At 36.5% G+C, this 27,649-nt stretch overlaps 2 protein-coding genes across 4 annotated transcripts; one reads left to right on the top strand and one right to left on the bottom strand.

The window, feature by feature from the left end:
- Positions 1-202: 202 nt before the first annotated feature.
- On the top strand, positions 203-27,649 carry CYP7A1 (cytochrome P450 family 7 subfamily A member 1). 3 transcript variants are annotated; one of them, XM_038579363.1, is made up of 6 exons: positions 203-317; positions 19,369-19,609; positions 20,425-21,002; positions 22,783-22,913; positions 24,727-24,902; positions 25,724-27,649. In XM_038579363.1, exons 2-6 carry the CDS (start codon positions 19,373-19,375, stop codon positions 26,021-26,023), a joined length of 1,422 nt encoding a protein of 473 aa, XP_038435291.1. In that variant the 5' UTR covers positions 203-317; positions 19,369-19,372; the 3' UTR covers positions 26,024-27,649. The 3 variants fall into 3 exon arrangements, with proteins under 3 accessions (XP_038435291.1, XP_038435290.1, XP_038435289.1); XM_038579362.1 differs by lacking the exon at positions 203-317 and adding an exon at positions 16,191-16,320; XM_038579361.1 differs by lacking the exon at positions 203-317 and adding an exon at positions 16,837-16,993.
- Positions 6,379-6,690, bottom strand: LOC119866701 (ATP synthase subunit g, mitochondrial-like). Its single transcript, XM_038579365.1, has one exon. It carries the CDS (start codon positions 6,688-6,690, stop codon positions 6,379-6,381), a length of 312 nt encoding a protein of 103 aa, XP_038435293.1.

The raw sequence follows: 27,649 nt of genomic DNA, 5'->3' as shown, positions 1-27,649 counted from the left end.
GTTTCTGCCTCTCTCTCTGTGTCTCACATGAATAAACAAATAAAATCTTTAAAAAAATAGTATGCCTCAGTTCTTGGATATATCAGAGTCCCGTAGTATGCAAACATGTAAGTTCTGCCCAGAAGTTTCACATCCACAAAACTACCAGTTCTTTATTTTTCTTCTAGCCAGATGTCATCCTTCAACTTAGCCCAGTGATTCATATCCTCCCTTTCTACAATGCCAATCCTACAGGAGATTTCACTGGCTCAGTTCTGGAACCCTGGTTTCTGTCACTGCAGCTTCTGAAAAATATCTGTCTTTGTTCTTAGCCCAATGTACATGGGTGCCATACTGTACTGTTACTCTCTGGGACAATATTAGACAATTCTTACATTGGTTCAAGGGACAATGTATGTGGGTTTAATGAAAGCAATTAATGTCATAATCAATACCACTTCAAAGGCCAGAGCCTGTGAGGCTATGGAAAGTATCTCCTCATCAGCTGAAGGAAAATAGAGTACCTCAAGAGGAGAATTTGATGTTTGGATTAAAATTTATGAGAGCCAGAAATAACATCCACTAGCTTAAAACTTAGATTATCTTTATCAACTTACAGCCAAAATAGAAGTATTATCTAACGCTGTACAATAAGAAAATGCAATATAAAGAGGCCATAAGGTATTCATTAAACACACCTAACAACAGAGTAGACACATTGTCAAATTAGTAGCCAGTTTAGAACTCATAATTGGTGAAGTCTAAGCAGCTGGGTGAAGCCCCCTGTGCGTGACAGCCCCGGCTTTGTATGCTATTATTTCCTGATTTGATCTTGCAGCTGAGTCAGACAGCAGCTATCTTCTTTACTTTGTCTTGGATAATATCCAGATACAAGAATTTATCATGTCCTAAATAGACACTCATTGATTTCCGATCAATAAGTGTGGAAAGGTGTGCCTTGAGGCAGTGCTCTACCCTGCACAAATCAAACAAATTCCATTTCCTCTTCACCATTCTGATTTTCCATTCTTACTTTGTTTTCTCCTGAACATTTCCTCTCCTTTCACTCTTTTTTTTTTCTAAAGATTTTGTTTATTTATTTGAGAGAGAGAGCAAGTCCACAAGTAGGGGGAGGGTCAGAGGGAGAGGGAGAAGCAGACTCCCCAATGAGCAGGGAGCCCAACATTGGCCAGACCACACTGGGATCATAACCTGAGCCAAAAGCAGATGCTTAACTCCCTGAGATACTCAGGTGGGGCCCCTCCTTTCACTCTTTTAACAAATATTTTCTACCTTTGTTGGGCCAGCACTCTTGACATTTGGAATATAGTAGTATTTAAGGCAGACAAAACTCACTGCCCAAAATATTAAAACTTTCAGAAGAAAATATAAAGGAAATACCGACATAGACATACCTTTATGACATTGGGATAGGATAGATTCATTTAACCAAGATGCAAATAGCACAGCATATTTTTTAAAAGATTGAAGAATTTGACATTAAAAGATATATATATATATATATATATATATATATATATATATATATTCTATTACTTATATTTTTCTAGAGAACCCTAATACAGATGTACCACAGTTGGTTTATTTATTCACTCAGTGAAAGACATCTTGGTTGTTCCCAATTTTTGGTAATCATGAATAAAGCTGCTATAAATATTTGTGTGCAGGTTTCCGTATGGACATAAGTTTTCAGCTCATTTGAGAAAACACCCGGAACATGATTACTGAATTGTATGGTAGTTTATATTTTGTGATCAATTGTCAAATGGTCTTCCAAAATGACTATACCATTCCCACCAGAGATGAATTAAGAGATCCTGTTACTCCACATTGCTGTCAGCATTTGGTGTTATCAGTAGGAGCCAATTTTTAATAGTGCCATAATGTGTAGCAACAATATTTTAAAACTAGAATCTACTGGTGAACAGATGGGATTTTGTGCTTGTCTCTCTTTGCAGTGTTTGGGAACAAGACTGACCCCTTTGGATTAAGTGGGCCCTTTGGGTTCTTATGTTTTCTTGATGAGAAGAGTTTATAAGAGGTAATAGATGTCCTTCTAATTTACATGGGTGGGTACTTAAGCAATCAGTTGGAGACATAAAAGTGCTATTGGCATAACTGTACCTCAAGCTAGGGAAGGGAGTACTGTGTTATAAAGCACTGGCATGTACTTGGAAAATATTTCATCTACTTAAAATCTTCTTTAAGAACCTAACTAAAACCTGAAGGGTTAGTCAGCTGATTGCCAAGTAAAACTATGATTATCTTTCTTTTGCCTTCTGGCTCTCTATCTTCCACCTTTATCTACCACTGTGAGAAAAAAAGAAGTATAAATGTTTTATATAACTCCAATTCTTAGCTGCTTATGACTATTTATAAATACAAACTCACCCAAGACCTTGGTGTTTTAGCTTAACGTTTTATAAGAATTTTAAACTGGGATTTAAAACTCCCTTTCCCATTTATTAAAAAAAAACAAAAGAGGAGAAAATTACCTTAGCAATGTTCAGTACTTTCAAATAAATAACATTTCCAACAAATTGAGTAAATTAATGATGACATTTAAATTTCAAGCTAAGAATAGTCAAGTGTGGGTGGTGGGATAATGGGTATGCAGTGTTTCTTCATTGTTCTTGACATTTCTACATATAATCTGTTTCTACAAGTACACTCCCCTAGGGATTCAGTAAGTAAACAATAACAATAATAAAACAGTAAGTTTCTGGCTCACATTTCACCCTGTGAATTAAGGGTTCTCCCATTGCATTCTGCAACACCATGCACCTCAGCTCCACACACACATCTCAAATTCTTCCCAGCTTTATCATTTCTGTGTTCTAGGCACTAAGCTGGACTTTTGGAAAAAACATTGATTATGTATCTGGAAATGAAAGTAGAACACGTCCGAGGTGCAATGTTTTACAAGTCCCAAGGGAGGGGGCACTGCTTGTCATTTGCCCTTAGCTCTTGCCCTGCTCCCATCTGGCCTTATAAATATTTGGTTTCCAGGTTGCCCCATATGGAGAAGTATGAGCTAGTCTGGCTTTCTGTTTGGGCTGCTTTGTTCTTATCTTGAATATATAATATATGTCTGGGACTGAAAAGTCTGAAGATCTGTAGTCCAAAGGCCTGAGGAGGACAGCTGATGATTTAAGTTCCATTCCTGGTCCTAAGGCAAGGAAGGACTGAAGTCCCAGCTTGAAGAACCTCAGGCAAAGTGAGTGAATTCTCTCTGGCTCAGCCTTTTGTTCTATTCTGGCATTCAGTGGACTGGATGAGGACTGCCCACGTTGGGGAAGGCCATCTGCTTTACTCAGTCTGTTGATTCAAATGTTAATCTCATCCAGAAACACCCTCACTGACATACCCAGAATAATATTTAACCTAACATCTACCCCACCCTCTCCACCACCTCCCCTCCATGGCCCAGTCAAATTGACATGTAAAACTAACCATTACAACAATCATACACTGGAATATCATTCAGCAATATAAAGAGACATGAGCTATCAGGCCAAGCAAAGACACAGAGGAATCTTATACATATATTGTAAGTGAAAGAAGCCAATCTCAAAAGGCTACATGCTGTATGATTCCAACTCTATGACATTCTGGAAAAGACAAACTGTAGAGGCAGTAAAAAGATCAGTGGTTGAGAGGGGTTTGTCAGGGAGGAAGTAATGAATAAATTGGTGGAGCAAGGAAATTATTCTATATGATGTTGTAATGGTGGCTATATGACATTATGCATTCATCAAAACTCATAAAACTGTACAGCACAAGGGATGAATCCCAATGTGAACCAAGGACTTAGTTAATAATGTAATTATTGGTTTATAAACTATAACAAACATACCACATCAATGCAAGATAATAATAATAATAATAATAATAATAATAATAATAAGGGAAACTGGGAGGGGGCATATATGAACTCTTTACTTTCTGCTCATTTCTTTGGTAAATCTAAACCTGTCTTAAAAATTGAAATCTATAGTTAAAAAGCAAGCAAACAAACAAACATTGTTCCATAGAGTCAGATGTATCCCTGCTGTGCTGTTGCTATTTGTTTGAATCCCTGTGCAGGCTGGGGTATCTTAGATTTGATATTTTATTTTCTGGCTTTTTATGTGAATTTTTATATTCACATACTTAGTTATTTTTGTGAAAGCTTGGCTGCCTTATGCGGAGGCCTGCTTTCAGATGCCCTTTCTGCCTCAGTCATATGTTCTAACAGACTCGGCTCTTGACCAGATACATCCAATTGGATCAGAGTTGCCAGTAGAGTCTCCCTGCTCTCCTGGTGAGTTTTTATTTCCCACTAGCAAACATAGATGAATTTAAATCTCATCACAGATAGCTTCTACAAAAGTAAGAAAAGTCAATCCCTCTTCAAGGAATAAAGAATTCAAAAGATCCAGACTAAGAGGAGATGAACAATCAGAGAGAATTGAAAAGAATTATGATTAAAATATTAAAAGATCTAATGAAAAAAATGGACAGTGGGCAATAACAGGGTATTATATTTAAAAAAGATGAAAACTATCAAATAATCAAGTGGAAATGCTAGAAAATAAAAAAAAAAAAACCACCGTGAGGTCAGAGATGAAGAATTTCTTCAATAAGCTTATGAACAGCCTATAAACTACAGAAGATTCAGTGCAATTGAAAATAAGTCCATTGGAATCATACAACTGAAACACAAGGAGAAAGAAGAAGGAGAAGTAGGAGGAGAGGAATGGAACAACTATGTGATAATGAACTAACACACATGTAATTGGAGTCCCAGAAGAAGAGAGTGAGAGGGGAGAAAAGAATATTTGAAGAGACAAGGCCAAGAATTTTCCAAAGTCAACGAAGGAAGACAAGCCAAAAATATATTAAATAAAACAAAAATCTTAAAAACAGCGTTGTCAAACTCTTAAGAACCAAAGTCAAAGAAATCTTGAAGGTAATCAGAGGAGGAAAAGCATTATTTATAGACCTAATACCATAGCCTGGCAAAACAACCATTTGGTCAGTATGAGTCAGGCAACTGGCTATCTGACCCACTGCTAGGTTTCTCTTTATTGTCCACATGTTAGGAAAACTCAAATGGACTTATCCTAGGATCTCTGGGTTTGGAGCTTCTCCAGGGTCCTGCTGTCACCAGCTAGACCCCAACACCTGACCTTTACTGCCCACTTGCTTATACTCACTGACCTTTGTCCTATGTTTTTTCTTAAGCTTTTCTTTCCAGCTTATCTCTTAACTCAGGGCAGCTGAAAGCAAAACCACTCCTCAGGTGGTAGCAACTGCCCTGACAAGACCTCCACCCAGCCCAGACCGCCCAGACCAGTTTGAGCTAAACCCCTTGTGCCTCCACAGAGGGGCCTTGGAATGACCTCTGGAATGATCAACAATTACCTTTACCTCATTATAATATTAGTATCTCCACCCGAGGAGGACCACTGGCCTCATTTACATAACATATAATGTATGTATGGGCATGTTCCTTTAAGGCACATGCATGACCTTATGCCCACCTCTACATATGATGACAAGACTTCCCTATCTGAATATTCATCATAGGGGCGCCTAGGTAGCTCAGTCCATTAGGCTTCTTCTTCTTTTTTTTTTAGCAAGCATTTCTATTTATTTCAGAATATAATGTACTCTTCAGAACCATGGAGGATATTAAATTTATAACTATTTAATATCCATAAGGTATTTTATTTTTGCAAAGATGGGTTCTAAAAACCATAAAACTGAATAGATTAATAATATAACACACATCAAAATTAGATTTACTGTGGCTCTCAGTAGCTCTGTCCTGGTGCTAAAGATGTCATACTTACTTAGAATACCACCAAGTACTCTAACATTTATAAATGTGGGTGTTATCAAAAAGGTCTATCTCTGATTCTAACAAAAAGAAACCACTGAAATTTTATTCTTTATATCATAGACATGATTTAACCATATCACTTTGGCACATGGTATTGCTATTTTTCCTACTGTAGCAAATCCTATTTTTCCCAAGACCTTTCCCCTGACTATTCCTGAAATAAAAGAAATTTATCATATATTTCAAATTTTCAAATTAGAATGTTATTCTTATAAATGTATTTCCCAGGTTGGTATATTCATATACATCCTTTCCGATTTTAGGCTATGCAAAAGATATGCTCTGAGAGCCGTATCAATGTATTATAGCAAAAAGACAATCCATCTTATTATCAAGAGAAACTGTGATCCTTCCATGTAGTATCTGACAGAGAAAACACTGATTTTGATACATTATCATATTTTATTCAAATACCAGTCTGATCACACATGGTCCAAGAACACCCAAATAACAAGCCACATAAAAAGAGATGTTGATAGAAAGATTGGCCTTCAAACATTATAGCCAATGATGCCATGCTTGCCTATGATCTCGCTGAAGTAAAAACACATCCACACCTTGGTGGACACCAAACCATTCAGCAGAGCTTCCTTAACTGTGAGCTGTTTGAAGCTACCAGTTTGAGTACTCTTGACTATTTTTTTCAATCTCTGAATAGCTGTAGGGATCTCAGCAGAGGCTGGAGGAATCAGCTCAACCCTGGCACAGTGCCAAAATGTGGCCAATGGAGGCTTCGAGTAAGTCACAGCAGCATTCATCAGCGCCAGAGCTTTCTTGGCGAGGTTACAGATGAACTGGGCCATGGTTCCAGGATGGTAGTTCCATCTCCTCAGATGGCCGCTGAATGTCCCATTAGGATTCTGACTGGGTTTCAGCTCAGGTCATGAACTCAGGGTTGTGGGATCAAGTTCCACATTGGGCTCCTGCTGAGCATGGAGCCTGCTTAGAATTCTCTCTTCCTCTACTTCTGCCCCCCACCACCCTCGGCTCTCATATGTGCACAGCTGTGTGTTCTCTCTCAAAAACATAAATAAATAAAATTAAAACAAATATTCATCCTAAACCTAAACAAAATAAAGCCATTTGCGATTGCTTGGAGAGTCACAGCTTTGGAAGTCCCCATGATGTCTTTATGTTTTGCAAATAAATTTTCCTTTGTGTGACAACTCACCTGGTATAGTTTCTGTGACTCATCAAAGGACTGAACTCAACTTGTTTTGGTTACACTGCCCCTACTGGTCCTACTGTTTTCTTTTGTAAATCCAAGGGCCTTGGCTTATAACAACAAAATGGAGGCTTCCCCAAGTCCAGGTTTTGCTGGCTCAAAAATGTGGGGTGGGACACTGGCTGTATTTCTGTAGGTTGGATTCATACATTACTTTCTAAGCTCTAGTCCATGGTTCCATGGTTCCATGGTTCTTCTGGTTTCCTTCACTACAGAGAAAGTGTCAGTGTATGTGGCTGTCCACTAGAGAGCAATATGAGCATTAACTACTTTGAACATGGCACTGAGCCAGATTTCTATCAGGAATGTATTTTACACTAGGAAAAAAAATAATGAACTCTAAAACAATATTTAAGTTATTTTCATATTACTTTCTGGTTTGTGCTATGGTTGGAACATATTTAATATTTCCTAAAAATGCACATTAATAGGAGAAAAATCAAGCAAGTGTAAGAGGACATTATTGCTAGAGACATTCTAGAATGATAAAAGAATCAATTCATCAAGAAATTATAACAATTATAAATATATACTCACCTAACAATAGAGTTCTAAAATATATGAAGTGAAACTGACAGAATTTAAGGGAGAAATAGCCAATTCAACAGTAATAGAGGCTTCAATACTTAATTTCCAATAACAAATAGATAAGAAGCCAAAAGGAAACTAGAAAACTTGAACAATATTATAAACAAACTAGAGTCAATAAACGTATTCAGAACATCCACACAATAACAGCAGAAAACAAAGTCTTAAGTATAAGTGGAACATTGTTTTGACAGATATCCATTAGACCATAAAATAAGTCTTAATAAATTTAAAAGATTGAAATTATGTAACATATATTCTCTATTCATGATGGAATGAAATTAGTATTCAATAACTGAAAGAAATTTGCGGACTTCACAAATGTATAAAAATTAAATAATATGCTTCTAAATAACCAATAGATCAAAGAAGAAAACACAAAGGAAAGTAGAAAATACTTTGAGATGAGTGAAATTAAAACCACAATATGTCAAAAATTGATGCACTAAAAGCAGTGCTTAGAAACTTACAACATGTTTTTAAAAAGGTCTCAAATAAATAACCTAAACTCTCAGCTTAAGAACTTAGAAAAGTAAAAGCAGGATAAACACAAAGCAAGCAGCAGGAAGGAAATAATAAAAATCAGAACAGAAATGAATAAAATAGAGAATGGAAAAACAATAGACAACAAAACCAAAAGTTAGTTCTTTGAAAAGATTAATGAAATTGATAAAACTTTATCTAGCTTTACAAAAAAAGAGAGAAGACTCAAATTCTAAAATGAAGAATACATGAGGGGACATTACTACCAACATTACAGAAATAAAAAAGGAGAAAAGAAATAAGGGAATGCTAAGAGCAATTGTATACAAACAAATTAGATAACCCAGATTAAATGGATATTCCCAGAAAAACACAGATTATCAAAAGTAACCCAAGAAGAATAAAAAAGTCTAAATAGACCTATAACAAGAAAAAAGACTGACATTAAAATTTTTTTAAATTCCTACAAAGAAAATCCCAAAACCAGATAGCTTCACTGGTGCATTTTACCAAACATTTAAGCAAGAAATAACATGAACTCTTCACAAATTCTCCAACAATTAGAAGAGGAGGGATCACTTCCTTGTTCATTCTGTGAATCCAGTATTATCTGATCCCAACATCAGATAAAGATATTACAGGTAAAATGAACTACAGGCCAGTATTCTTTAAAAATATAGATGCAAAGGTCCTTAACAAAATACTAGCAAACTGAATATAGCAACATATAAAAAGCATAAACATTTTTGACAAATGTGATTTATCCTAGCAATGCAAGGATGGTTCAACATATGAAAATTAATCAATGAAATATACCATAAATACAATAAGGACAAAAATGACGTGATTATTTCAATAGATGTAGAAAGAGTGTTTAACAAAAGTCTAACACCCTTTCATGATAAAATCATTTTTAAAAACCCCTAGAAATAGGATACTGCCTCAACACAATAAAAAGTATCTATGAAAAACCACAGCTAATATCATACTTAATGGTGAAAAGCTAAAAGCTTTTCCTCAAAGGTATGGAACAAGACAAGGACATCTGCTCTTACCACTTCTATTCAACACTATTAGAAATTACATCCAGGGCACTTGGGCAAATAAAAGACATACATGTTTGAAAGAAAAACGACCTCCATTTTCAGAAGACATGATCTTTTATATTGAAAATCCTAAAGAATCCATAAATTTTTTTTTAGAATAAACAAGTTCAGCAAAGTTATAGAATGCAAAATCAACATCTCCAAATTAGTTTATTTCCATACACTAGCAATGAACAATCTGTAAGTGAAATTAAGAAAACAACCTCCTGTACAACTGCACCAGTAGGAATAAAATAACAAGAATAAATTGAACAACAACAAAAGCGTGCAAGATTTGTATACTAACATTTACAAAACATCATCAAAGGAAATTAGGGACCTAAATAAGTGGGAAGGCACTTTTATCCATTTCATGGATTGAAAGACTTTAATATTGTTAAGATGACAATACTCTCCAAATTGTTCTACAGAATAAATGTAATCCCTATTAAAATCCCAACTACATTTTTTTTGTAGAAATTTACAACCTTATTCTCAAATTCTTGTGGAAATGTAAGAGATCCAGAATATCCAAAACGATCTTGAAAAAGAGTGAAGTGGGATAATTCATTCTCCTCAATTTCAAAACTTACTATGTGCCTAAAATAATTAAGACTCTAAGGTTCTGGCACCAAGACAAACACATAGATCAATGGAATATAGGGTTGAGAGTCCAGAAATAAACCCTTATATGTATGGTTAAAGAGTTTTCAACAAGAGTACCAAGAGATTTCCACGAGAATAAACATTCTTTCCCATAAATTGTGCTGGAACAATTGGATGTCCACATGCAAAAAAGAGCAAAGTTGGACTCTGTGCCTAACACCATATACAAAAATTAACACAAAATGAGTCAAAGATACAAATATAAGAGATAGAATTATAAAACCCTTAGGAGAAAACAGGTGTTATGTCCTCATGAGCTTAAATTAGGCCATGTTTCTTAGATACAACACCAGCAGTATAAGTAACCAACACAAAAATAGATAAATTGGACTTCATCAAAAATAAAAACCTTGGGGGGGAATCTGGGTGGCTCAGCAGTTGAGCATCTACCTTTGGCTTAGGTTGTGATCCTGGGGTCCTGGGATCGAGTCCCACATCAGGCTTCTCCCCCTGCCTATGTCTCTGCTTCTCTCTCTGTGTCTCTCATGAATAAATAGGTAAAATCTTTAAAAAAGAATTTAAAAACTTTGTGCACCCAAACACCTTATCAAGAAACTGATAAGACAAGCTACACGATGGGAGGAAATATTTTAAAATAATATCTGATAAAGGTAGAGTATCCAGATTATGGCAGGAATTCTAATAGCTAACAATAAAAAGACAAATAACTGAGTTAAAAAATGAGCAAAAGATTTGAATGACATTCTCCAAGGAAGATTAATAAGAGCCAATAAGCACATAAAAAGATGCTCAAAAAAAAAAAAAAAACAGATGCTCAACATCATTAGTTACTAAGGAAATGCAAATCAAAACCATAATGAGATATTACTTCACACCCCCTAGGATCCCTATACTCAAAAAAGACAGACAATAATAAGTATTGACCAGGACATGGAAAAATTGGTACATTGCTACTGGAAGTGTAAAATGATACAGCCATTTGGAAGCCAGTTTTGTAGTTCAAAAAGTTAGATATGGAGGTACCACATGACCTAGGAAATCCAATCTTAGCTATCTACCCAGGAAATTTCCAACAAGTTCATACAAAAACTTGACATGAATATTCATAATCATAACAAGTAAAAAGTAGGGGGAAAGAAATGGGAAAAGCATCAGTTTCCTCCTTCTCTGGCTACACTCTGCTTTCTCTCTCTTCCTGAGCTCTCTTACCTCCCTGGCTAGGTTGGTTGGGCCCAATGAGTCCAGTGACTCATTGCTTCTCTTCTTTCACTGTCCAGTTGCTCTTCCTGGATTAAGCTCCAGAAAGTTCTGATTAAGGTGAGACCCATGAAAAAAGCAAGATAGCACTTAGCCTTTTTGATTCTAGGTCCTTGGGCCTGCCTTTAACTTAAAAGAAAGGACTTCTCCCTATGATACAGTGCAGCAGAACAGGTATTGCACAGGGGCATGGAGCCAGAGCTTTGTAGCATAGAGTCATCTACAAAGGGAGACAACAGTGTCCATCTCCTATTTCTGGCAAGTGGAGCAAATGAGGCAAGCCTGTGAACATCTCTCGGCACAGAACACTAATGCGTGGCCTGACCTTCTGTGGTAATAGAGATAATGCTTTCTTTATCAGAAATCAAACAGTGGCTTTGTTCTCCTGATGATTGGCAGCATCCCCCTGAGGCCAGAGACTTAGCGTGTCTTATCTACCTCTGTATCTTCAGCACCTAAGAAGTGCCTTGCACAAAGTAGGTGCTAAGTTAATATGAATGGATGCATGAAATAAGTATTTGCTAAATGATCAGTTCATCTTTCCCTCATTGCTTACTTAATAGCACCTTCTACATACTGAGTGTTCAAAACATGTTTGATGAATCAACTTACTTCTGAATATGTAGGTGGCATGCTTACTTTTTCCTAAATGTGTAGTTAGGTGCCCTCTGGTTGCAATGAACTTCTTGTGAGGTTCTGAGCTGTAAAGGAGGAATGCTGAGCTTCAGTTCAGAAAAATCTGGGGTAATCCTAAATTTGCCACTTAATAATTACAACAAACATTTGAGGGCACAGATTGTGCCAAGCCCTGGGCTAAACATTTTATGCACTATGCCATGTTTCACCTTGACATCTATATTATGAGTCATGTACTATAATCATCCCTATTTTACAGATAAGAAAGCAAGAGCTTTCTTGCTTGAAGAGGAGAGCACCTTGTTCAAAGACAGATGCTTAATCGGTGGCAGAGTCAGAATGCAAACTTAGATTTAATTCCAGCTACCACTCCAATATTTGAACTATTACAAGCTATGCAACATTAGCCACTAAACCTTCACACTTCTATTTCCTTATCTGTTCTTTTTAAAGATTTATTCACTAATTTTAGAGAGATCACTAATTTTAGAGAGAGAAAGCATGAGTACATATGAATGCACTTGCTCTGTGGGAGGGGCAGAGGGAGAGAGAGAATCTCAGGCAGATTCCCCACTGAGCAGGGACCCCCAACTGGGCTCGATCTCACGACCCTAAGATCATGACCTAAGATCATGACCTACGCCAAAATCAAAAGTCAGACCTTTGACCTACTGAGCCACCCAGGTGCCTTTTCCTCTTGTTTTTTTATTTTTTAAAAGATCCATTCATTTATTTGAGAGAGAGGGAGAGAAAAAGAGAGAGAGAGCATGGGGAAATGAGGGAGAGGCAGAGGATGAAAGAAAGAATCTTAAACTGAGCGTGGAGTCCAGTCTCCTGCCCCTGAGATCATGAATTGAGCCAAAATCAAGTTGGACACTTGACCAACTGAGCCACCCAGGCACCCCTTTTCTCATCATTAAAAGAGCTAAATGCCTGCTCTGCACAACTGAGCTGATTATTCAAGTAGGAAAATGTATGTTAGAAGTTTTTAAAAAGTGAAAACTTCAAAACTAATGTAAAAACGATTATGATTGTCTGAAACAGGACTTAACACTTTCTTATTTTCTAGTCTGGTCAAATTATATTTGTTCAATGGGCATATACTAAGCATTTACAACCTCAACACCTTTTGTTTAAGATTCAAAACTGTATTTGGGAATCAGTTACTCTATATCTCTCCTATAACATAATTGGGATTTTTATTTTCTAAGAAAAATAGATTATATGAATCAAATGTGAATAGACTTATTTCCTAAATGCGAATGAAAAAGCCCTGAATTAATCATAACAAAATTTTACCAACTCATTTTACTTTGGTTTCCCACTGACTTGCCCTGAATTAGGAACCGGATGTGCATTCTTGATCTGTGGGAACTGAGATGCTCTTGAAAAAATGCAAAGCATTGCATTAATTCGGGCAATCTATGTTCCACCATAGACAGCTGGTCTGACTTGTAAATTATGGAAAACAAGTTGTGTGATTCAATTGTTTGGCCACATTCACAGTTCATTTTATTTAAAGCAATCCTACTGATGTGCAAGTTCTATGTAAACTATGTTTACTGCATTTCTTAATAGAAACCACTTAAATGTGTCATCTGTTTACCTAAGCTGATAGCGCTAGTTGTTCTTTTTTACTTTCTGTTCCTCTAGTTTGAATTTCCTTGTTTTGTATACATCTCTGTGGCGATGGGGTATTAGACTCAAGCCCTATATTCTCTGAGGCACAGAATAAGGTTTCCTCTGCACCTCAGTAAGCGTGTACTTTATGCTACTCTACAAAGAAAGAGGAAATTGACAGGCAATGGAGGGATTCAAGTTTTAGATAACCTCTAGTTTTAGATAGACCCCGTTTATCATGCTGGACCTACTGGCAACTAGAACATCCTTCCTTGTGTATCAAGACACTTACTCTTTTCCCCACTGCAGTGGAAACCCCACAGGATCAGGGTTCATGGCTGCTTTGTTTACCACTATATCCCCAGTTTTGCTGAGTGCTTGACACAAGTAGTAGATTCTCTGTGAGTATATGAGTTTGGAGACAGAAGGGGAGCGGGAGAAAACAAAACTTCACATTTTGAAACAGTGGAGAATAAAAAAGCAAAAAAAGGACTTTCTGACTCAGCTAGCATTTATTTAATGCCTGGTACTCTGAACACCATGCTGAACACACTGGGATTTTCCTAAAATCCATGCATGAAACTTTATACCCTTGTTTCATCAGGGAATCTTTTAGGTATTTCCATGAAGCCTACTAAGAGTTTTGACAACTGCAACAAGCATCTCCATTCCCGCTCATCAGATTAGAAGCAGAATTTAGGGGTGTAATGATGCCATTTGTGGACATGTGACAACAACAAGAAGAGACATCCTCAGAAGGAACACATAAACCATATATAATAAAAATATGAGTACTGATATTCAAGTCATTGCTTTCCCTCGGCCAACTGAAAGAAATTGTATGGGTATATTTCCTGGGCTTGTATTGTATAGAAGAGGGATAGTAAGTGAAGGAGTTAAAAGAATAGATCAGGGTAAAGGAAACTGAGATAAATACTGACTAGGTTGTATTTGAAAGGAGTTTGTAGGGTTCTGAGAGGTAGTGGGGAAGACAAAAGTTTTCCCAGGGTTGTGAACATATTTCCCCTTCACTGTTTGGAAATCTTTAATTTTCACATAATTATAGATTCACAGGAAGTTGCAAGATGATACTTAGAGGTCCCATGCCCCGTTTCCTCTAGGTATTTTGTTTTCATTTGTTTGCTTGAGAGGTGACTCTAAGGCGTTAAATTGTTCAGATAGGAGGTTGGTGCTTCCTCTAACTGTGATATCCTGCCTATAAAGGTTTAGCCTTCAGAGTCATAGAGAAAACAGAATAATTCAAAAAAGCACATCACTCTAAATGCATTTAACATGCACAAAGCCCCCCAAAAAGCCTAAGTCAATCAAGAAATCTATATACTGCCATACAATGGTTGATATTGATTATGATCATAAATCATACACACACACACACACACACACACACATACCCACACACACACAGATTTGTGGTCTCTGTTTAAGGAGGCAAAAAAAAAAAAAAAAAAAAAAAACATGAGATAATTCTATGGGTTCTATGGCCAAAATCTGGAAACAAACCAAATGTCCATCAGTAGGGAGTCAGTTAATTGAGTTAGTCAATGGAAGACTATACACACATTAAAAGTAAAGAGATATATACAATATGTAAAAAAATTTTTTCTCTTCCTCTCTCTCTCTCCCTCTCACAGGAAATGTCCATAATGTGGTATTCATTTTTTTAATGCTATTGAACAAAAAACGTATTCAATATAAGCCATCTCTGAGTATGACTCACCAACTATATCTATGTTGTCAAATCCAGGGTTTCTTTGTCATCTTTCTTGACCTCGAAGAAGCATGTGATACAGTTAACCACTCATTTTCAAATGCATTCTCCTCTTGCTTTTTGTGACACCATATTCTCTTGGTTTTCTTTCTGGTTCTTCCTTACCTATCTTCTCTTTTCCTGCTCCCCTACTGACCTCAATAAATGGAGTGCTTTGTGGCTTGGTGTTGGACTCTATTCTATTTTCCTGAGCTTTATTGTCTCCCTTGGTGATCTTTTCAGGTCTTTTGGCTTTAAAAAACAACCAAATGCTAAAGACTTAAGTCTATTTCCAACCTGGTTTTTCTTCCTAGCTTCAGATTCTTTTACATTCAATTGTCAACTTGACAACACACAACAATCTACAGAGCTAAAGATTGTATTTTGACCTGTTGCCCCCCAAAATCTGTCTTTCCCTACTCTAAAGCATCACTGTATATGAACTAGCTCTTGTCTACCTCAAGCTCTTATATATTGTAACCAAGTTTCCCCTTACTGCCTCTGCTCTGATCTATCTTACTTTTTTTCTGGTTCTTAGACACTTCAAGTTCATCCTTGACTCAGGACCTTTGCATTTGGTGTTTCCTCTTCCTAGAATTCTCTTCCTTCTGATTTTCACTTAATCGCTTCTTGCCATTCAGATCTTAAATGTCACCTCCTCAAAGAGCTCTTCCCTGAATATCATATTTCTAAAGTTGCTCTCATCCCCAATACTCTCTACACCATGTTTTACTTTATTCATAGCACTTATATTTTAGTATCTATCTACTGAAATAGAATCTCCATTAGAGTAGGAAATTTGTCCGTTTTGTTAAAAAATACCTTTGAAGAATTCTTGGCACAGAATAGATGCTCAAGTAAGTATATGCGTACATTGAAATAAAATTTAGAACGATACATACCATACAGTTAACAGTTGTCGACTCTGAGTGGCGAGTAGTAGGGGAAGTTAATTATAAATTGACTTTCACTTTCTACCGAGATATGTTTCAGTTAGTCTTAAATTTTTTGAAATGAAGTTGTATTACTGTAACTATTAGAAAAATTAATAAACATGTTTTCAATTAGCAAAAATGGATAAATGGATGCTTAAACTGTTTAATTGGAAGATGAACTTATGTGGATACTTTCTTGAGAATGTTAGGTAAGTAATGTGTTACTATATATAGTAAAATATCTATGATTTTGTAAAAGCGCTGAAACATGAGGCAGCAGAAACATTTCACCTAGCTCTCTTTCCTTTGAACTTGAACCACCATGTCTCTTGTTAATCATTTAAATTGATTTCTTCTTCAAAAGGTAACAAGATCCAACCATTAGCTTGATGATAAAGTATGCTTATTTTTCTTTAAGTTATTATATTTTACATTGCTATTTGATATGTTCATCCTGAACACTTTTATATTTTGTCCTTTTTATAAGCACACTAAACTTGAGATATTAGCTGTTGTTACCAGTTCTGAATGCTAAGTCAGCATATGTTTGAGAGACCTTCAACTTATCAAGTATTGCAGGTCTCTGATTGTTTTGGAACCTCTTCTGATACCTGTGGACTTAGTTCAAGGCCAGTTATTTTTTTTTCTAATAGAATGAACAAATGGTTAATTGTTTGTTTTGGTCACTCAAATGTAGGATCGTACCTTATATAAAAGTCTAGCTGGAGTCTCTCTTCAGTGATATCTTTACCTCTCTATTCAGAGATTCTCTTCTTTAAAAGTTTTGCATTAGATTTGCAAAATGATGACCATATCTTTGATCTGGGGGATTGTTGTAGCAGTATGCTGTTGTTTATGGCTTATTTTTGGAATGAGGAGAAGGTAAGGAAAGTTTTACCTTTAAACTGCATTTTAATTCATTTAATGTTCTTTTACCTTCATTGTTATATATCATAAATTTGGTGTTCTGTAACACTCACTAGCATTTTTAACCTAAAAAGCTTTATTTTTTTTTTTAAAGATTTTATTTATTTATTCATGATAGTCACAGAGAGAGAGAGAGAGAGAGAGAGGCAGAGACACAGGCAGAGAGAGAAGCGGGCTCCATGCAGGGAGCCCGATGTGGGATTCGATCCCGGGTCTCCAGGATCGCGCCCTGGGCCAAAGGCAGGCGCCAAACCACTGCGCCACCCAGGGATCCCCCTAAAAAGCTTTAAATTGAAAATGTAATTTAGAGATGTATTTTTAAAAATATTTTATTTATTTATTCATGAGAGACACACAGAGAGGCAGAGACATAGGCAGAGGGAAAAGCAGGTTCCCCAAGCCTGATGTGGGACTCAATCCCAGGACCCCTGGATCATGACCTGAGTCAAAGGCAGATGCACAACTGCTGAGCTACCCAGGTGCCTCTTATTTAAAGATTTAAAGTGGTTTCTGGGATGCCTGGGTGGCTCAGAAATTGAGCATCTGCCTTCGACTCAGGTCATGATCCCGGGGTCCTGAGATCGAGTCCTGAATCGGGCTCCCTGACAGGAAGCCTACTTCTCCCTCTGCCTATGTCTCTGCCTTTCTCTCTCTGTGTCTCATGAATAAATAAAATCTTAAAAAAAATAAAAGTGGTATTTTATTATATCTAAGAAAAGATAGAATGATAGTGATTCCCTTTTAGTATTGACATACCCATGGTCATGAGAAAATGTACACAATTATACAGAAATTTTATAAGGTTTCTGTGTATGTTTCTGGGCGGATTTAAAGATGAAGTCTGGATTAGTAAGGATACAAGTGGTATGTGGGATCTGCAGTGGAAAGGGTTTTTTTGTAGCACGAGGATTAAATAGATGCTCTGACTAAATGAATGTTCTCTTCTCAGCTAGTTCTTATGTGTTGTATAGACTCAGTCTAGGTTTGGATAAGAGCCACAGAGCCTGCTTTGATCCTCCTATTACCTTCTTCTCATTAATGATAATCAACCATGGTAAATTGGGAAACTGCTAAATGTATATAGCATCACTTTTATTTATATGTCATTTATTTATAACTGGTTCAGTAATACAAGAAATACAAATAGAGTCACTTACATAGCCAATACTTATTTACCTTCTGATGAGCTCAAAGAGCATTTGGGAGATGGGCTTGTAAGTATTCTGTTGTCAACCTCTAAAAGATAGACTTACCCACAGCATATCTTTAGTTATGAAGATTGCTATGTGTTGACTCTCTTTTACAAGTTTGTGTGTCCGTGTGTGTGTGTGTGTGTGTGTGTGCATGCGCGCATGCTCTAAGGTATTTTAATTCAGGCCTGGTAATTTCTAGTTATAGTTAACCTTACTTATCATTGAACTAATAAAGTGAAACTAATTATTTTATGCTAAGTAGTTCTGTCAAGAGGGAAGGAGTTTATGTTGAAAAATTAACGCTTATGTTATTCAATAAAAACATTTAAAATAGCATGAAGGACTGTGTGTCAACTATACTTCAATAAAAAAGAGACAACAGGTAGCATGAATGCTGAATCACAGTTGATCCTATCAATACTTACTTTACTTAATTTCATTTTATACTAAGCTAATTTCTCAAATGAGATTCTTCTTATCTTCAACTATCATTATAGAATAATAATAGCATTAAACTGGGGCACCTGGGTGGTGGTTAGGCGCCTGCCTTCAGCTCAGGTTGTGATCCTGGGGTCATGGGATCCAGCCCCACAGCAGGCTCCTTGCTCAGTAGGGAGCCTACCACCCTCCCCAACCATGCTCTCTCTCACTCTCTCTCAAACAGATAAATAAAATCTTTTAAACATTCTTTAAACTATGAAGATTTTGAAAACTTCAATTTTGCCATCTTCCCTGCAATTCAGTATTCTATATCTTTAAATAATCAAAACATTTTGAGATAGGCAAATGATGGCTGGGAAAAATATAAACACTAGAATGTACTGAGAGGAAGAATCTTGTTGGCTTTTTTGATCTTTTTATCCTCATCATTGGGAAAAGGGATGGTCACATAGCCGACATTCAATAAGTGTTTGTGGAATGCATGGATGGATGGATGGATTTAGCAATTATTTTGATCAACATACTAGGTTAATATAATTCATTATTTTAGGAAAAGAGCAGGGCCCCATCAACAAAAAAACTATAACTGTAGAGTTTTGAAGTTTGAAGTCAGTAGTAAAAGTTTTAAAAAGTTTAAAAGGTATAAATAAAAAAATGTATAATTTCCTATATCTATCATATGTTTATGTCTTACAGACAAATGGGTGAACCACCGCTGGAGAATGGGTTGATTCCATACCTGGGATGTGCTTTGAAATTTGGTGCCAATCCTCTCGAGTTCCTGAGAGCAAATCAAAGGAAATATGGTCATGTTTTTACCTGCAGATTGATGGGAAACTATGTCCACTTCATCACAAATCCCTTGTCATACCAGAAAGTGTTGTGCCATGGAAAATACTTGGATTGGAAAAAGTTTCACTTTACTACTTCTGCAAAGGTAACCAGTTTCTCATTTATACAGCATTCTTCTTGTTTTTTACTTTTTAGTATGTCAGTCTACTTAGCATTTTGATGTACTTAGAGTTAAAAATAGAGATGTTGAATAGAGTTACCCTTCCATGGAGATCCTTAGAAACACGATAAATCCAATTAGACATAACCTCTTGGTACTAATTGTTTCAAAAGTCAAAATAGGTATAGATTTGTTATTTCTTAATCACCTAGAGTGCAATAAAAATGAAATATTTTACTGAGCCAGATGGCACCCCATCAGTAAAATAGGTACAAACTCCTTCATGTCAGTGACATCTACATAACTCCCAGAGCACATGTGGTAGAAACTTATCACTGAATAATTGTTTTACCACACCTAGGCCACAAAATTGTTTATTTTGGTAAGCAACTGTATATTTAGTGAGTCTCTGCAAGGAAATATTAGACATGGTCTCGGCTCTAAGTAGATGAAAGCCTGGTTAAAGTTCATCTACAAAAAATATGGAAGACATGGTGGTTAAGACAAATTTGGATTAGTATCAAATTAACATGCCAATAGATGCAGTAGTATAAGAAAAGTAAGAAATGGACAATTTGTGTGGTTGAGGGAAGTTTCACCGAAGAGTTGGAATTTCAACTTGGCCTTCCAGGAAGAGTAGGATTTGGCCATTTAATTTGAAGACTGCTATGAAATTGTAGGTTTTCCTGCCTTGCTTTTAACAAGTAGAGAATCCTGAAAGTATATAATCTGTTTTTCAGCCATTTTCTAGCACTGTATCAGGTTTAATCTCTTTTTTCACACATTTCATGTATTCTCAGGCATTTGGGCACAGAAGCATTGACCCAAGTGATGGAAATACCACTGAAAATATAAATAAAACTTTCATCAAAACCCTGCAGGGCGATGCCTTGAATTCCCTCACAGAAGCCATGATGGAAAACCTCCAACTTGTCATGAGATGTCCCCTGGTATCTAAATCAAAGACTCCTGCCTGGGTGACGGAAGGGATGTATTCCTTCTGTTACCGAGTGATGTTTGAAGCTGGGTATTTAACTCTCTTTGGCAAAGATCTTACAGGGCAAGATGCACAAAAAGGACTTATTCTGAATAACCTTGACCACTTCAAGGAATTTGACAAAATCTTTCCTGCTCTGGTAGCAGGCCTCCCCATTCATGTGTTCAAGACGGCACACCACGCTAGGGAAAAGCTGGCAGAGGGCTTGAGGCATGAGAACCTTGGAAAGAGAGACCACATCTCGGAACTGGTCAGGTTTCTGAATGACATGCTTTCCACCTTAGATGACATGGATAAGGCTAAGACGCACCTCGCTATCCTCTGGGCATCACAAGCAAACACTATTCCAGCGACCTTCTGGAGCTTATTTCAAATGATTAGGTAACTAGCAATTTATCCATTTATTTTTTTATTTTAATGGAAAGTAGAAAAGCTACTATTTTAACAAAAAAAATAGAGGCATGGTACTTTCTCATGCTATCAATCAAGAGTGTGACATTGACTTTATAAGTGTTTAATACGTATCAGCTCTTCCAATCCTCACAAAAGCATAAACAACTATGACTAGTACACACATCTTGTGGAAGCAGAGAACTTTCCAGGGGGAAGGATGCACTGCAGAGGGTCAGTTCAGGCTGCCTGGGCCCAGAACCCTTGCTTTCAACCCCAGGCTGTTCCTCATGATGCCTACTTATGTTGATGAATTCTGTCTTCATAATCATAAAAATGTATTTAAGTGATTCTGACTTGTGGACAGTGAGAGGTCGGAGTCTATGCCTTAGTCCTTTGTGCATTAACAGTTTGTTTCCACTGCATTAGTAACTTCTGTTTTAGTGTTTATTTGATCAACTATGATACCTATGGACCAATCCTATTAATATTGATTATTATTGATGGGCTTTAGCTAGATTTCGCCTTTAAAATGTATGTAACAAAAACACTATATGTAACATATACTTTACATGATTTTGTTTAAAACTGTTAGTCTGTTGGAAATTGGACATTCAAATGGTTTAATTATTCCAGTTAAATTAGGTGTTTAGTGTCACATGGACACAAAATTACTGTTTTGTAGCATTGGGAATGCCAAATTTCCACTGATAGCTGGTAACCATATGTCTTTAATATAAAAAATACTTAAGGGCACCTGGATGACCCAGTTGGTTAAGCGTCCAACTCTTGATTTCAGCTCAGGTCATGATCTCAGGGTTGTGAGATCACATCAGGCTCTGCCCTGGGCATGAAGCCTACTCAAGATTCTCTCTTCCTCTGCCCCTCCCATCCCATGCACATGTCCATGCGTGCACGCGCTCTCTCTCTCTGTCTCAAAAAAACTGTATTAACAATTTCAGATATAAAAACCCATTACTAATCTATCTCAAATGTTAAATGTCTTCCAAAGTCTTTACTTGAAAGACCTCCATCTAGAATAAATTCATATATTTACAGTAAGGTTACAACATCAATGTAATATTATAGGGGTAACAGTAGCCATTTTATGACAATCAGACAGATACTTATCAGTCAAACATTTCTGAGAATTTACTGCAATCATGTTATATAGATCCGTTCCCATGGCACTAAGGATCCAGTAAATGTCCATGTACTAAAACGAAGTAGCATTCATTTTACAAGTTAAAGTGTTAGAATAGGAAATTATAATATGAATGGAAAAGCTGTTGTTCTACCTGAAATCATGGGATTTTAAGAGTAAATTTGATACCATTTGCAATTTAGGTGATACTTTACGTACATGCAATTTTCTTTTTCAACTGCTATGTACATGTCAAATTTGACGTTTAATCCTTATTAGAAACATTTATTTATAAAAGTATGGCCAAAGTTTTACTTTTGTGTTGCAAAGCCTTTGAAGGCAACAATTCTCACTAATATCCAAGGACTTAAACACAATTACAAAACACGGTAAAAGGTGATTGGGGAATGTCCTTTTCCCCATCTTCTCTGGTATCTTGACCCCTAGTTAAAAGGATAGGAAAACTTCTATCTGTTTGCAGATCTTTTGATATAGAAAACATTATATATATATATATATATATATATATATATATATATATTCTTTTCTTTTCAAGGGCTAACTCGCTATGATTTATATATATATATATATATATATATATATCTTTTCTTTTCTCCACTTTGTTAGGAGCCCTGAAGCAATGAAAGCAGCTACTGAAGAAGTGAATAAAACACTAGAGAATGCTGGCCAAAAAATCAGCCTTGATGGCAGTCCTATTTGTCTGAATCAAATGCAACTGAATGACATGCCAGTGCTAGGTATGCTTACTATGTTCCATTTCATTTACTGTGTCTCACAAGTAGTAATCGTCAATCTATATTATGCACTTACTGGTAGCATTAAGCTAAGTATTTCATATGTGTTGTCCTGTTTGATCCTCACAGCAATCCTATGACTGGGGCCAAGTTTCTATAGAATAGGTCAGGAAATTGACATTGAAAAGTGAAGTTTGTACCTGGGCTGGAATGGTGGAATGAGATTCAGGGTTAATGTGGGACTCCTGACCCTACATTCTCAAATGCTTCTCTGCCCTGTCTTACTCTATCTCATTTCTTATTACTCTTACTACTAATGTTATGATTAATGGGAGCATATTACTCATTTTCATGAAATAAAGGAGGAAAAAGTTCCATCAAGAAACCACAATTTGGGCAGCTCGAGTGGCTCAGCGGTTTAGCGCTAACTTCAGCTCAGGGCGTGACCCTGGAAACACAGGATCGAGTCCCACGTTGGGCTCCCTGTGTGGAGCCTGCTTCTCCCTCTGCCTGTGTCTCTGCCTCTCTCTCTCTCTCTCTCTCTGTCTCTCTCTCTCTGTCTCTCATGAATAAATAAATAAAATCTTAAAAAAAAAAAGAAAGAAACTACAATTAGCTGCCTGGGTTGAGTGATGGGATTGAAGGCTATTTTACATTTCTTATTTCTGCTTCTCTGTGTTTTATAGAAATATAAAAGTACTTTATTTTTATAGTGATAAAGAGTATTCTTTTTGTTTTTGTTATTTTTCTCTTGAGGAAAAAACCCAGTATGTGTTGTTAGGGGTAGCAGGTCTTACTGGAAAGGATCATGAGGCAAGAAGCATAGGTTCTATGTTGGGTTCTGCCTGCCATGGGTGACCCCAAACACATCACTTCATTTGGGGCGGGGGGGGGGGACTTGCTGTTCTCATTTGTAAAATAAAGGGCTAACTTGCTATGATTTTACACACAATCACATGATGAACACCTAAAACATGATAGTTAAAAGGACAGGGGCCAGAAGGTCAGGCTAGACCTGCTTATTGGATTTGCCTATTTTAGCTATTTGCAGGGTGATTCTTTTTGTCCCTTTATATCTTTACCAGGCACCAGGGCATTATCATACAACATCAGTTAGTGTAATTATAAAAATGGGTTCTTGGAAACACTGAACTGAAGCGGCATTAAACATCTGGAAAAATATTTCTATATGAAAATGTTATCAGTATATTAAATCTCACAAGTAATAAACTTTGAATAATTCACATAAAAGTGATTTACTGATTTTTCTAATTATATTAGATGTCCAGTGTCACGCAGAAATAAGATTATTTTTCCATAAAATTTTAAATTTTTTTTTTAATTTTTATTTATTTATGATAGTTACAGAGAGAGAGAGAGAGGCAGAGACACAGGCAGAGGGAGAAGCAGGCTCCATGCACCGGGAGCCTGATGTGGGACTCGATCCCGGGTCTCCAGGATCGCGCCCTGGGCCAAAGGCAGGCGCCAAACCGCTGCGCCACCCAGGGATCCCTCCATAAAATTTTAAAAGTCTAGTTGCCGTTGATGACCAAAAGATTATATCTTTACCAAATGATTATTATAAACTCGGATTATCAGATTAAAAGCTACTTCAGACACAACTGAATCATTGATTACATCATAGCGGCAATAAAAAATATTGGGGGAAGTTTTATCGGGCCAGCTTCCCCTAGTTTATCCAGCTTGTGTTATAGGCTGCTAGTAGTATTTCAGATTCCATATTATGAAGCCTTTAAATACTTGATTTGTTCTTCCTTTCCTCCTTCCTCCTGTTTCTTCCTTTAAAAATATCTAGATAGCCTCATCAAGGAGTCTCTGAGGCTTTCCAGTGCCTCCCTGAACATCCGGACTGCTACAGAGGATTTTACTTTGCACCTCCAGGACAGTTCCTATAACATCCGCAAAGATGACATCATAGCTTTTTATCCGCAGTTAGTGCATTTAGATCCAGAAATCTACCCAGACCCTTTGGTAAGTGACTTTTCATCAAAGTTCAATATCCAGATGATGTCTACCCAGATGGAAATAAAGAGGAAATTTACCAGGGTGCGCCTGAGTGGCTCAGTTGGTTAGATGTTGGGCTCTTGGTTTTGGCTCAGTTCCTGACCTCATGGGTCATGAGATCAAGCCCCATGGGTTGGGTGCTGTGCTTTGCCGGAAGTCCGTTTAAGATTATGTCTCTCTTTCTTCCTCTGTCCCTTTCCCCACAATGCACTTTCTCTCTCTAATAAATCAATCCATCAATCTTTAGGCAAAATACAGAGGAAATATACCATTGCAGAACTGATTTAACCTATTGAAGCCATAAGCATTGTCTTCTTAATAATGTCCAATATTCATGTATTTTGGAAAGCCTGGATGATGGCCTGAATTTGAAAATTCGTGATACTTGTCTTCATATCATCTCTGCTAAATTATGTTTACAATCATGATAATAAAGCTGCAGCCTTTCTTTTTCCTTAACAACTGCCTGCTCCCAAATCCAGGAAATTAGTGGCTAATATACTGACTCTTCCAGTTTCTAATCTGAACTCTTCCTTCTTGTTCTGCCTAATGGAGGAACTAGTCACCCAGGCAGGATGGAAGGTATTATAAAGCATTTTCTGTTCCCATCCATTCTTGTCAAGTTCCTATTTCCTTATTATCTTCTGAGTCAAGGTGGGGAATTTTCTAAATTACCAATAGATTGGATTAAAAAAGAAAATTACTCTTTGGAGCATCCAGATCAAGAAACAGATAAATTCATTTTAAAACTAGCTTATAGATTTGTTTTCTTTGTATTTTTATTGCAGACTTTTAAATATGATCGGTATCTTGATGAAAATGGGAAGACAAAGACCACCTTCTATAGTAACGGAATCAAGTTAAAGTATTACTACATGCCTTTTGGGTCAGGAGCGACAATGTGTCCTGGAAGATTATTTGCTGTCCAGGAAATCAAGCAGTTTTTGATTCTGATGCTTTCCTATTTTGAACTAGAGCTTGTAGAGAGCCAAGTCAAATGTCCCCCTTTGGACCAGTCCCGTGCAGGCTTAGGCATTTTACCACCATTAAATGATATCGAGTTTAAATATAAATTCAAACATTTGTGAACATATAATTGGAAGCAGAGGACATGAGATGATGTTACCAGTCTGCAGAACACCATCATGTATCTGTCCCTTTGGACAGTGGCCTTTGGTGGTGGTGGCACTGAGTTACCAGGGGTCCAGCTCTACACATGGATGCTTGCTTCTGAATCTTAACATTTTGGTGACTGTTTCCAGATGCTATCTCAGACTGTGCTAGTGAAAAAAACCTAGATTCTAGAAGCACAATAATTTCTTTTCATTTGAATAAGTCCATGAATGTTCATCTAACCAGGCAGCGAAGTTCATTATTTTCAGAGGAAAAATTCTTTGTTTTTTTTTTCCCCACAGTGAAGATATTCTGATTGGCAAAAGTTTTTATTTTTTTTCCTAAGGAAACAGCTTTATTTTTATAAAAACCACCCATTAATTATGAAAAAGGTAAAAATTCACGTTTTAGTGAAACCATATGAGTTTTTTTTGAATAGATATATCTTTTTTTTTCTTTTTTAGAACATAGCCCTCTTATTGTCCAGCACCTGTGACAGTTTCATGTCTCTCTAAAGAAGGCAGGAAGCTTAGAGCACTATTAGCCCTTTCAAAGGAAAAGGAGTGGGTAGGCACACCCAGAAGTCAGTGACTCTCTTAACACTTGGGAATGTGCTACTAGTACAACCAAGCCCACGCCCAACATACTCCCTACCAGTCAAATGTAGATATATATTATAAAGGATGTTTTAAATGATTTTTATCATGCTTTTTAATAAAAAGAAAATGTTTTTCAGCTTTCCCTATATGTGGTATTTAGGGCTTTTCAAATGGTGACATTTATGTTCTGAAAATATTAAAGATGGTTTTAATATATTCTCTTTATCCTTTAATGTATTTTTGCTGGAAACTCTAATGTCTACATCAGGTTGCAACTATCTTACCTATATTTTCATAAGATTCTATATTAATGAGAAGATTTTTTTCAGACAATGCGGTTTTTTTCTGGTACTACGAAACATGCATCAATAAAGAGAACATAGCTCTTGTGTGATATCTTTTAAAATGAAAATGACCATTTGAAAGCCTTGGATATGAAACATACAAAGAGTTTGTTAAATGGAGCTAGAATTGCCTTATTTAAATACTTTTTATCTTTAAATGACTTGTAGATGAAGGAAATATAATTGAAGGCTATATAGTAGTGTTTAACCACTATGCATAACAGTGCTTTGGTAAAATATTTTAAACATTGGAGTTATCAGCTATACTATTTTTATTGATATTTCTGTATGTATATATATATATATTTTTTTTTTTTTTGAGAGAGAGAGAGAGAGAGAGAGAGGGACAGAGCAAGCACACATTGCGGGTGGGGAGGAAGAGTAGAGGGAAAAGGAAAGAAAGAATCTCAAGCAGTCTCCACACCCAGTGTGGAGCCTCACACGGGGCTTGATCTCATGACCCCGAGATCACAACCTGAGCTGAAATCAAGAGTCCAACTGTTGACTGAGCCACCAGGAACCTCTTATGTATGTATTTATATGTAAATTATCTTTTCCTTTTTCCTTGTATACAAATACTAAGAAAATATTGTAACATTTGATAATTTTGAAATGATTCACATTTCAGAAATAAAAATATAAATGTGTATATTTTAAA

The sequence above is a fragment of the Canis lupus genome, chromosome 29, assembly GCF_011100685.1.
Source record: "Canis lupus familiaris isolate Mischka breed German Shepherd chromosome 29, alternate assembly UU_Cfam_GSD_1.0, whole genome shotgun sequence".
In the NCBI taxonomy this organism is placed as follows: Eukaryota; Metazoa; Chordata; class Mammalia; order Carnivora; family Canidae; genus Canis; species Canis lupus.
Note: the sequence above shows the minus strand (reverse complement) of the source record. Positions and strands in the feature narration are given on the sequence as shown.